At 35.6% G+C, this 11,813-nt stretch overlaps 2 protein-coding genes across 2 annotated transcripts; both read left to right on the top strand.

Annotated features, from left to right (window-relative positions):
• Window positions 1–605: 605 nt before the first annotated feature.
• On the top strand, window positions 606–4,231 carry b3galt6 (UDP-Gal:betaGal beta 1,3-galactosyltransferase polypeptide 6). The gene is made up of 2 exons (XM_056734947.1): window positions 606–1,052; window positions 2,631–4,231. Exon 2 carries the CDS (start codon window positions 2,638–2,640, stop codon window positions 3,640–3,642), a length of 1,005 nt encoding a protein of 334 aa, XP_056590925.1. The 5' UTR covers window positions 606–1,052; window positions 2,631–2,637; the 3' UTR covers window positions 3,643–4,231.
• A 4,745-nt stretch (window positions 4,232–8,976) lies between these two features.
• tmem167b (transmembrane protein 167B) lies at window positions 8,977–11,427 on the top strand. Its single transcript, XM_056734229.1, has 3 exons — window positions 8,977–9,132; window positions 9,561–9,692; window positions 10,006–11,427. Exons 1-3 carry the CDS (start codon window positions 9,123–9,125, stop codon window positions 10,086–10,088), a joined length of 225 nt encoding a protein of 74 aa, XP_056590207.1. The 5' UTR covers window positions 8,977–9,122; the 3' UTR covers window positions 10,089–11,427.
• Window positions 11,428–11,813: the final 386 nt, after the last annotated feature.

The raw sequence follows: 11,813 nt of genomic DNA, 5'->3' as shown, positions 1-11,813 counted from the left end.
TGTGTCTCGTTGGTTTTTCTTTGAGGTTTTTAAGCAATGACTAAGAAATTATAAAACAAGTATACCTTGTATAAAATAAAAAATGTGTCTGAACTCACTGTATAAAATGTTCCTATTAGAAAAAGGGTTGCTTTATTCATTATTAAAGATAATTTTAATAATTTAACCACTTACTGTAATATAACATACTATTTTATAGTAAAAGGGAAATCCATAACTTTATCGATAATTTAAAATTTGAATAATGTTTACATTAACCGTATCTTAGCCCCAATTCGCAAGCTTTTAATAATGAGATTTACAATTTTATCTGTAGGGTCCGATTTCGCGGGAAACGTCATTTCAATTTCATTTGACTACAAACAATTGCAGATAATTACTTGAAAACGTTATATTTTACAAAGTTACAGCTTGCACCTTTAAACTGCTGCAATAAATGTGTGATAAGATTAAAAATGACGCATGTTTAAGGCATAAATCTAAATGTTTTAGTGTTTGTTAATTCTCGTCATTACCTGAGCGACGTTATCATCCCGTCCTCCAGATGGCGCAGTTGAAAAATACTGACGTAAATGCCGCATGACAGTGCGTTCCAAATGGGATATATTGCCCTCCGAAGGGCCCTTCGGGAAGGGGACACCATACAAAAGGTGTCATTGCTCCTTCTCCCAAGTAAATTTTAAATGGACAGATTAAGAGATACAATTGAGATTTCCCCTCTAGAGTTTACACCCCAAGAGGTTTACTCTTCATAGGGAGTAGGGCACAGGGGTGATCACTTCGGAATGGTACGCAGTGTCAGTCTGTGGCTTTGAATAGTACCGGAAGTGCGGAGCTGTGTGTGTGTGTGGAAGAGAAAATGACGCGTTCAGTGCTCTGAGTCGTTATATCAGACCTTTACGCTTTTATAAATGCTTGACGCTCGCGCGTGTGTGTTGAGAGACGCGTTCACACATCAGGAGCAGATCAGCTGTTACTGCTCAGCATCACAGACAGTGAATAAAGATGAGCCACAAGCACAGTGAATAAACAGTGTGACGGGAATCTATCAGGTAATGTGCATCATGCATGCTGCGTGTTGTATATGATTTTAGATCTCACATACTCATCACATGACAGTCACGTTTAATACGAACAAAATGTGATTAAAATGGTTAAAAAACAATGATAATTATAAGTATCCGTCATATACTCTTTCTATTCCACATTTACAGAAAGTATTTAAATGCTATAATTGTTTAACTGATATGTTAGTATGACGTATGTTATGTTATGTGATGACACAAGCATGTTCCTGTATCTCAGTATGTAGCTGCACAATGATCATTGGTTTAATTCCAAGGGCACACTTATTCTGATAAAATGTGATTCAATGTTAGTTGCTTATAATGGTTTTTTAGACTCACAATAAACTTTTTTTAAGCATATTTGCAGAAATAAACAGGACAATTAGGGCTGTCGTTATTATTATTATTCAATAATTTCCTTTGATTATTTTTTTGTTGATGAAAGTGTTTCCAAACTTTGCTGTATCAGGAGGCAGATACCATCCTCATATCTCAGTTTTAGTTTGGGTGCTCAGGAGTTTACAGTCTTCTGTTATTATCACTTTAGGCCTATTGTTTCTCTTATTTACAGATTTTTTTATTAATTTGTTTTTATTTCAAGGGTTAAGTATATTCATCAAATGTGACCCTGGACAACAAAACCATTCTTATGGGTCAATTTTTCAAAATCAATATTATTCATCATTTGGAAGCTGAATAATTAAGCTTTCTTTTGATGTATGGGTTGTGAGGATATGATGATATCTGGTGGAGATATAACTGTTTAAATCTCTGGAATCTGAGGGTGCAAAAGAATCAAAATATTGACAAAATTTTCTTTCAAGTTGTTAATAAAAGGCACTTTTTCTGGTCATCCACTCACAAAATTAAGGTTTGGATATATTAAGCATAGGAACGTACAAAGTATCATCATGGAACATGATCTTTTGGCATAAAATAAAAATCTATAATTTTGACCCAATACAATGTATTTTTGGCCCTAACTAAACTAAAGATTGGTTTTGTGATCCAGGGACACAAATGACAGATTACAATATAATATTTATATTATCAAAATTTCAAGTACTAATTCAAATCAGCACACATAAATAAAATACCAGTTGTATTACAATTAATTGTAATAAATCATAACCTTGGAATTGTAACTTTCTGTCTGACATTTTTGTCAACATTGAGTTATTTACATCACGTGATGTTTTTTCTTTACGTTGTGTAGGCTACACTTTGGGACTTTTTAGAAAAAAAATAAGGTTTTATCTACAAAGTCATACGGAATGCAAAAACTTTGTTGCTCAATATCTCAAAACAGCTCAGATTGCAGATAGAATCTTACAATTTTAAGGCGACAAAATGTCATATGCCTGAAACAGACAGTTAATACAATTTATTAGACAGTTAGTCTACAGACAAATTTGTATAACTACTTGAGTTTGATCAAGTTGATGATCATTAAAATTATTCTCACACACACAGAATAGCAAGAATACTGATGTCTGACTGATGCCTCAATATCATCTTTTTCCTTTAAAAGTAAAAGAAATTGTTTCCTTCTCATTTCTTTAGTGCCATCATGAATTTGGTCCGTCTTGTGTGTCGTCATAAGACAGCCCTGGCACTTATTTTCCTCTTCCTGTTTGGCGTCGTGCTCCTTTTCCTCGCCAAATGTACATCTGAGACACTCAAACCGGCCGAATCCCCCGGGATGGCACCACGGGCCGAATCACGACAGAAGCACATAGAAATTTCTCCTCGTGCCAAGGAGCTCTCAGCTTTTCTAGTTGTTCTCATCACCACGGGCCCAAAGTACACAGAGCGTCGCAGTATTATCCGAAGCACCTGGCTGACTAAACATGACCCTGATGTTCTCTACTGGTTCGTCATCGGCACCGAGGGTCTACCGGCTGAGGACCTGAAGAACCTCGGAACCGAGCAGGTCCGTCACCATGACCTCCTCCTGCTCCCTGACCTCCGGGACTCGTACGAGAACCTCACGCAGAAGCTGCTTCACATGTACTCCTGGTTGGACCGAAACGTGGACTTTAAATTTGTCCTGAAGGCTGATGATGATACTTTTGCACGCTTGGATCTTCTCAAAGAGGAATTGAAGACTAAAGAGCCCACCCGTCTTTACTGGGGTTTCTTTTCTGGTCGTGGAAGAGTGAAAGCAGCCGGGAAGTGGAAGGAAAGCGATTGGGAACTGTGCGATTACTACTTACCCTACGCTTTGGGTGGGGGTTATGTGCTTTCTTCTGATCTTGTGCACTACGTAGGACTTAACGTGGGGTTTCTGAAGACGTGGCAGAGCGAGGACGTGTCATTGGGGGCGTGGCTTGCCCCCGTGGACGTGAAACGGCTTCACGACCCACGCTTCGACACTGAGTATAAGTCGCGCGGATGCAGCAATAAGTATCTGGTCACTCACAAGCAGAGTTTAGAGGACATGTTGGAGAAACATCAGATGCTGCAGAGGGACGGGCGTCTGTGCAAGGAAGAAGTCAAACTGAGGCTCTCTTACATTTACGACTGGAGTGTCCCACCTTCTCAGTGTTGCCAGCGCAAAGATGGCATCCCATGACCGCCTCCATCTCGTGCATTTTCAGTCGCTATTTATTTATTTATTATCAATGTTGTGTTTGTTGACCTGCGATATTTGAACCTTTTAAAAGGCTGTTTTAACTTGGATACAATGTTGCAGAATGGTACAGAAAAGCTGCTTTTTATGGCTGCCTAAAGAGTCAGTTTATTGTTGTACAGAAAGTAAGATTCTAGGGAAAGTGGTCTTCGTGATTACAATTTTTTCACAAAATTTTTCTTTTGTGTCCATCATCTTTTTTGTGTCCATTATCGTTTTTTGTGTCTATTATTTCATTGTACTTTGATGATTTCAGATGTCTCAGTAGTACTTTTGCATCAATAAGAAATGTGTATCCAAAAGGAAGGGGACACATACTCACACAAGCTGTTTATTTATAGGATTGCCAAAAAGGGAAATTTCATGAAGGCAAGTTTACAAACCTGAGATGGTAAACTGAAGACTGATAACATTTACATGTCCATGAGTCTTTATCACAGTGTTTCATGTATTGTACATGTTTTTGTGACTGAATTGAAATTATGAACCTCAAAATGTTATTAAATGTTCCTTTTATGTTGTTTCTACACTATATCCATTTCTCTATGTGACTCATTGCCGGAAAAGATATAGGACACGGCATCTTGGTCAAAATACTGTAAAACACACCATAACATACAACATACCGACTACTATAGTAGGAAACATTTCTTTGTTCTGTTGAACACAAAAGAAGACATTTTGAAGAATGTTGAAAGGCAAACTGTTGTGGGTCTATTTTTGACCACCATTGTATTATTTTCCTACTATGGGAGTCAATGAGGGCCAAGAACTGCTTTGGTTACAAGCATTACTCCAAATATCTTTCTCTGTGTTCAACAGAACAAATATATTTATACAGATTTGGAACAACTCGAGGGTGAGTAAATGATGACAGACTTTTCATCTTTGGGTCAAGTGTTAAAAAACTCAGAGTTTCTCATGTGCAATTGTTTATTAATTCTGACTTTGGTTGTGGCTGAATACAAAAATGTAGGCCTCATGCTACTTTGTTTTAAATATGATTCAAAATTATGAGGTCAAATAAAAATGTATTCCTTGGCAGGTATTGCAAAAGATCAAAAGTTAAATACGTAGACTTTAAAATAAAGGTTCTGTGAGCCGAGGATGATATATAAATCTTATTATACTAAAAAGTATTATTGATTGTGGTTTGTTAAAAGCTTTAAACAGCTGTAGACATGTACATGCAGCTCCTGCTCCAGGTCAGATGGAGGCTGTGAGGACTCTACTCTGTGTTGATCTAGTCTCCTCTTCTCCAGAGCTCTCTTGAGCGCTGGCTTTTCTTCGGGCAGGAGACCCCTGTGAATATTTCAGTCATTCAACTGTTTGACGGTCGCTACCTCTGATGCAAAATTTGAAAACAAGTACATGATAAAGTAAAACTGTATATACATTTAAACAGTTACGCATCCTGATACTGTGCTGCCAAAATCCATTTAACTGTAGTTTTGTTGTAGTACACTTGTTGACTGCACTACATTATAACTCGCTTTGTTTTGTTTTACTGTAGTTCTACTCATTGACCTGTATATCCACTTTCCCATGAGCTCACTCTGCAGGGGGTGTGACCAATAAAAGCCTTGATCTGATCCCTGTGGATCGCTCCTTAACTCATCCACAAATAAACAAACCCCAGCTCGACCACAATCTCACTTGAGTTTTGGATTGTACCGAATCTTAACATGACAAAGTATGTCAATCTAGACAGAAATCTTCTCATGTAGACAAACGGTTTGGCACCATGAGAGAGCTGCTAAAGGATATCAGTCAAAGTGTTTACGTAACTGTAAATCATTTGGGTAATTTAAAAAATGCTGTTGTGATTTCAGCTTACCATTTGTAACTGACAAGCAGTTCCTCATATGACTACGAGACTCCAAAATAGGGTTGGACACTTCCTTTGGACGGATGAGTTGGTTCTGGTCTTTTCAGTTTGTTGAGATGAAGCAGCCGCACAGCTGGAGCTTTCTGACGGACAGAAAGAGGTTGGTAATGAATAATGTTATATATAAAGGTAAAGGAATTGACTGTTTGTGTGGCAGGATATAATGTTTTAAGAAAAAGATTCAGAAAGGGATGGACAATACCTGTTTTTTGGTCCTTGTGTAGCATTCTCTTTGAAATTACCTTTAGAACAAAGCGATTGAGGTGTTGATAAATTCTCGAAATAATTTCTTGGCATTTATGACTTGGCCTTAAATATTTTACAGAATTGCTCTCTTAATTACAGATTTTCATCTTTCTTTTTAAATTATAAAATTACTGAAAAAGGTGATATTTTAAAGGGAATTTTTTATTTTTTTTAGGTTTATATCTGCTGCCCAAGCTGCCAGAACGTTTTTGTTTTGGGGGATTTTTTCACAGTTTATTTTCTTAGGTACGGTCAAAAAACAAAAATTCCAGAAAAGGCAGCAAATTTCCAAGGAAACCGGTTATTTTACAGGAAAAACTATTTTTGGCGCTCCAGCTGCCAAATAAATATTTATATAAATGTAAAGTTATTTTCATTAGTATTGCTTCAAAACTAAGAAATTTAAGACACGAAACATGAATATGTTCAATTCAAGGTTGACAAAATGTACAGATATTTCTCTTATCATTTACAAAGGTGACTTATTAACCTTCATTTCCATATGTAGAGGAGATCATAAGAAGACTGTAAGCTGTTTGATTTTACCTGTGTTCTGTAGTATAACAGCATAATGGTATTTCAGCTCCAGGACGTACAGTAGACCACACGCTACGCTTCTCTTACACAGACAGCAGTTGTGTAGATGGTAATGCTCTATGCAGATGCAACTAATGACATCAGATTGCCATCATAATCACACCTCAGATAGGACGAACAACACAAACGAATGATGTTCAATACAGAGCGGATGGTGGATTGTCAGCATGTCCAATCCCACTTGGAGCAGCCTGCTTTGTTCCTTGTAAACAGCTAGACCTATTGCTTCACACCAATAAATCAAGTTTGTTTGATGTCTAGAATACTAGACTTTCATAAAGGATCACTTATTTATTTCGATCGTGGCATAACTGTTAACGGTTAATTATGTTAAATCTACAGTATTTCACTATTGTAATGAGGTTCTTTACTGGACCTGACCTAATGCAATGGTTAAAAATTGGGTTATGTTAAAAATAATTCTTTAAATTTGCCTTCTTAAACGTCCTGAAAACATGTGATAAGACACAAAAACACATAAAAAACATGCCAGCACAGTGGCTTCCAAGAATTGGGAGACAACAGCCGAGTCTACCATCTGTCTCTGTCTCTCGCCAGGCACATTACCAATTACATGACCCTGCCAAGATCTCCAGAATGCTATTAGAGATGGGTGGGCAAAACACTTATTCATGTCACGTTGTGGGTATCATTCATCTGTGATTGCTAAACAATTACAATCTACATTAAATAAATAAACCAGACGTATATAACACAAAATCTGTGCTGGATCAAAATAAATGAATAAATCCACAACTGATGCAAGTAATTTGTTTGGGAAGGGTCACAAGTATTTAAGTACAGAACTTTGTAGTTTTATTTGAATTTTTCATGGATGTATAACAGTATTTACCAAGCTGCAAATCAAGTTAATGACATTGATGAAGGAATTAAGTATGATAATATGCTGCAAATCATGGGTAATTTCATCAGTTATCAAGAATAAAGTCTATGTAAATAATTGTGATTATTTTTAAAGTGAAGAAAACAACCAGTCAATGAAACCCATCATCATTTAATGTTTGATTAACATTAATGTTTGACCGTACGGTAAAAACAAAATGTAACTCCTATGGTCCAAAAATGAGGTTTAGTGAAAAAGAAGAGGCTTTATTAATTCAAAGTGATGCACTTTGATTTCAGGAGAGCAATTTAGGACCCGGGTGGAATTTTGTTGTTTCCCTGTGCATTTGTATTAAAACGCTACCATTTTTGTTTACAGGGAATTAAATAAATCAAAATATATCTCATCCATCCTTACATCAATAACATCAGCCACCGTACATGTAGAGTATTACATCATAGCATAATTTTCTATGCACGATGATAAATTACTTAATAAAGTGTATAAATAAAGTGCATGAATAAAGAAATTAATAAATACAGACATACATGCAGAAATGAAGCAATAACGGTTATAAACAATTAATTTTGTCGCAACCATTCCAACTGAAATCTGCTCAGAGCAGGGTTTGAACCGACAAATATTGTTTAATGTTATCTAACAATTTTTTGTGCAATGTGTAATACTTTTTCTATGTGTAGACAGGACTTATAAACTGTAATTGTGCAATGTATTTAGCACGTTCGAGGGAAAATTAAAAAGTTATAATCAAATGTCAAAATGCTGTATGTTGGTTGAACCACATTTTATTTCACTTTTGGTTGATGTGGAGGTGGAAATTTCAAGTTATGTTTTTATTATGGCCTATGTATTATCCAGCTTTCTATCTCCAAACAAAATGTGTATAGTACACATACATTACCAGCACTTTATTAATAATAAGCACGAAGTGTGTTCATTATGAATGTGAACCTTTCAATTATAGAGAACGATAAAGGGAAGAGCTATTCAATCCATTTTCTCAGCAAATCAGGCATTCAGTTTCATTGCCTTCTGCATTTGTAGGAACATATGATAGGCAGTGTGTGGTTTATAAGGTGAGTTACAGCATGAACACCTTTAATCACATGTTAAATAATTAGAGGATAGTTCACACTAGTCTCAAAGAGGAAATCATGGCTGCACTATACACCAGCAGGAGAATGACAATGACACTGACAACCACCAAGCATATTGACCATTTCTCTTTTAAACACAACATTTTTACTTTGCACAAATGTGGAGTAACTTTAATACAGCACTCCAGCAACAAACATGCATCCCTTGTTAGAACCAAAAGCTTTCCCATACTATAGTGTATATTTTTTATTCTTTACTTTATTAGTGTATGTTCAGTCATTTAATTTTATTGTACTCTTTTTTATTTATTTAGTAAAGTAATTTAAAAGATATAAAAAACATGATAAGTCACATGTAGGCGTGTTTAAGTTTAAGCGCAATTCTCCGGTTGTCCTGCAGTTGACCTCATAAATCTCTCTTCTTACGATGCACATTGCTCCAGAGCACTCTTAGATCTACGATGATTTTCAAGTGTTACTTAAATTACGATGCTTTTGGAAAACGGACCGTAATATTAAGATACCTCATACGATCGTTTTACGATCAATTTAGATTTACGATGATTTGGGAAACACAGCACTGTTAGACTTTTAATTTGTATGGGATTACCCATGATTCCGCAAAACACAATCCGGAAGTCAGTACTGTCGATGCGGAACTGATGAAGAGAGTAAATAAAAAATAACTGGCAGACTGCGCTTCATCTGCATTAATATAAAAGCTGCGACAATGACAAACGGTAAGTTAAAACGAGAACGTTAAAAGACGAACTGTGGGAAACTGTTAAGCATGACGTGTTTGTCGTGAAATAAGACAAATTGACTGCAAGCTGGTCTGCTGTGACTGACTGTGCGTGGACGTGGCTCATGGGCCAACGCTTTTCACATTGTTAGGATGGTTTAATATTTTTTTATATAATATAAATATATTTGTCTTCATGAAAGTCATCGTTTAACTATCCAAGGAGACTGTTTCATGGTAACGTTAATTGATTTATTATATATAGCTAAACTGAGTAAAGTCTGATCATAACATTAACTTATCTGTCAACAAAATAAATCAATTTCAAAATCTTTAGTTGTGCAAAGATTTAACAACATAGGCGTCAGATTGAATATGGCGGATGGTTTAAAGTGTGAGCTTTATGTTCTGCTTGTTTACACACAGTTTACTCTTTCGACGGAATTCTTGTATTTGGAATTCTGTTCATTTGCACGTGTGCGTACCTGAAGAAAGTCCCTCGTCTAAACAGTTGGCTCTTGTCGGAGAAGAAAGGAGTCTGGGGAGTGTTTTATAAAGGTAAATCATATAAGTCGTTCATCAAAACAGTTATTCACTCAAAACAATAACATTAAATTCATGAACCTAACTTTCATTATTCAATGGAACACTAGATGTAACTTAAACTATCAAATCTGGTCGTTGTTTAATTTTGTTTCATTGGAAAAAGTAAGTCATGCAGATTCTGGAGAAGATAAATGAGGACATGTTTGCATGTGCACTACCCAAATGTCACTTCTAGAACTGTAATGTGTTATCTAGTCGACACTAGTTCATTGGATGGAATGTTTTGATGGTCTGTTGTGACTTGTGTTTTCTTTTATCTCCACAGCTGCAGTGATAGGAACACGGCTTCATATTGTTGTGGCAGCGTTGTGTTTCTGTATGGCATTTTACCTGATTTTCCTGAAATGACCTGGATGGATCAGTCTTATGGACACTGGACTGTTGAATGCCAAAAGAAATGTATCGGTGGCAGATATTGCCAGCTACTAGTGAAGATGTACTCCGCCTGCCCCACAATGTTGGTAGAAGCTTGATTTAAGAACTTTGCATTTTGTAAATGTTTAAATTAAGATTAGAGATTTGGGAATTAGGTCTCGGATCAAGATACATGTTTTGGAAATGATGTGAAATGCACCTTTTCAAGGTCAAGAAGCTTCTGCTTAGCGATTCAGACTTCACTTGTGTACAAAGAATTGTCTATGTTATGTTTCCTCTCCAATGAAAGCTTAATTTGGGCATATAGGGGTAATTTGAAAAAGCTTAAAAACGTTAGGAAAAGGTTATCTTGTAAATTGTTCATGACTTTCTTTTTATCAAAGAAGTAGATGTGCTTTTATGGTTTGGTAAAATGTCATGCAAAGCTTATGCCATTTTCAAGTGACTCCAAATATTTATCACAAAGATGCACAAGATGTGGAATCGGTGCTGTTTGCAACACAGGAGAACAGTTCTTTTGTAAACATTTTAAAAAGACAAAATGAAAATTAGATTGAAAATTGAAATAGAATATTGAGAATACCGAATATTGACGGGGCTTAAAAAAGACATTACAATATACATAAATCTCATCTCTCAGATACTCTTATTAATACAGATACATATATATTGTTTATGGAATATGTTGTAGGAAAGATGAGAATGATAACACTACGCATTAAATTATCATTCATTATCTGAAGGTATCAGCTTCACTTTTCTTATATCTGTAAATGTATTTTATGTAATATAAAAACTGTAAAAAAAAACTCTTGTCTGAAATACTCATGCCTGTATCAAGTAAAAACTCTTTTAAAATCTTTTTTCACTAAAACTTTTCTGTTCCACCTATGTATCCGGGCACTTAACCTGATTTGTCTGTATATATGGTGATAGATGTTGAATGTTCAGATTTGTCATATGTTAAAAGGTGAATATTTTATAGTAAACCCTATGCAACCCAAATTCGACCGTTTGGGACAGTTATTTTTTCCATTAATTCCTTTTCATCCCAAACAAACTATTTTCTTTGTGAATTTGAAATACATATTTTTTGTTCTGTTTAGTAACCATTCCTTTAAACAGTTTTGAAATTTAGACGTGAGATCGACATAACATATGTCTAAAAGCTGCTCCTTTGGTCAATGTCAAAGTAGTTATGGCTTCCTTTTAGATATCACAATCACCTGCACTTGCTGTTACCAAACATTCTTAAAAAAAAGAGTTGTTACTCAAAGTTATTTTAAATAAAATATTCCTAATTAATATTTAACATTTGTTTCCACGTTTACTTTGCAACATGGAAAATAAATCATGCACAAATAACTAAAACATGAAGGTTTAATGAATGAAAAGGACATTTTTTACACCTGTGACAGTTTGCATTTTTAGATACTGTGAGAACTTTAACTTTGACCACAAGATGGCAAGCGAGAGGTATTCTTGCCCTCTCATTCAGTGGTGTAACGTTAAATGTTTATTGTATTGAAGAGATCAATTTTGAGTTCAATCGCTTTTATGAAGTTTAGAAACAGAAACCAATACAGTAACAAGTGTTTCTCAGAAAGGGTGGAAAGTCCTTTATATTGTTACTTAGCGCCCCATGGAGGAAGACAATGTTGTGTTCTTGTGTGAACATATCACCTGAACATGTGTAAA

This window comes from Triplophysa dalaica, chromosome 21, assembly GCF_015846415.1.
Source record: "Triplophysa dalaica isolate WHDGS20190420 chromosome 21, ASM1584641v1, whole genome shotgun sequence".
Classification (NCBI taxonomy): Eukaryota; Metazoa; Chordata; class Actinopteri; order Cypriniformes; family Nemacheilidae; genus Triplophysa; species Triplophysa dalaica.
Note: the sequence above shows the minus strand (reverse complement) of the source record. Positions and strands in the feature narration are given on the sequence as shown.

Coding starts and splice junctions, on each gene's coding strand:
- b3galt6 (XM_056734947.1), top strand. CDS start 2,638: ATGAATTTGGTCCGTCTTGTGTGTCGTCATAAGACAGCCCTGGCACTT.
- tmem167b (XM_056734229.1), top strand. Junction 9,693..10,005: donor CTGGGGAGTGTTTTATAAAG/GTAAATCATATA, acceptor TTATCTCCACAG/CTGCAGTGATAGGAACACGG.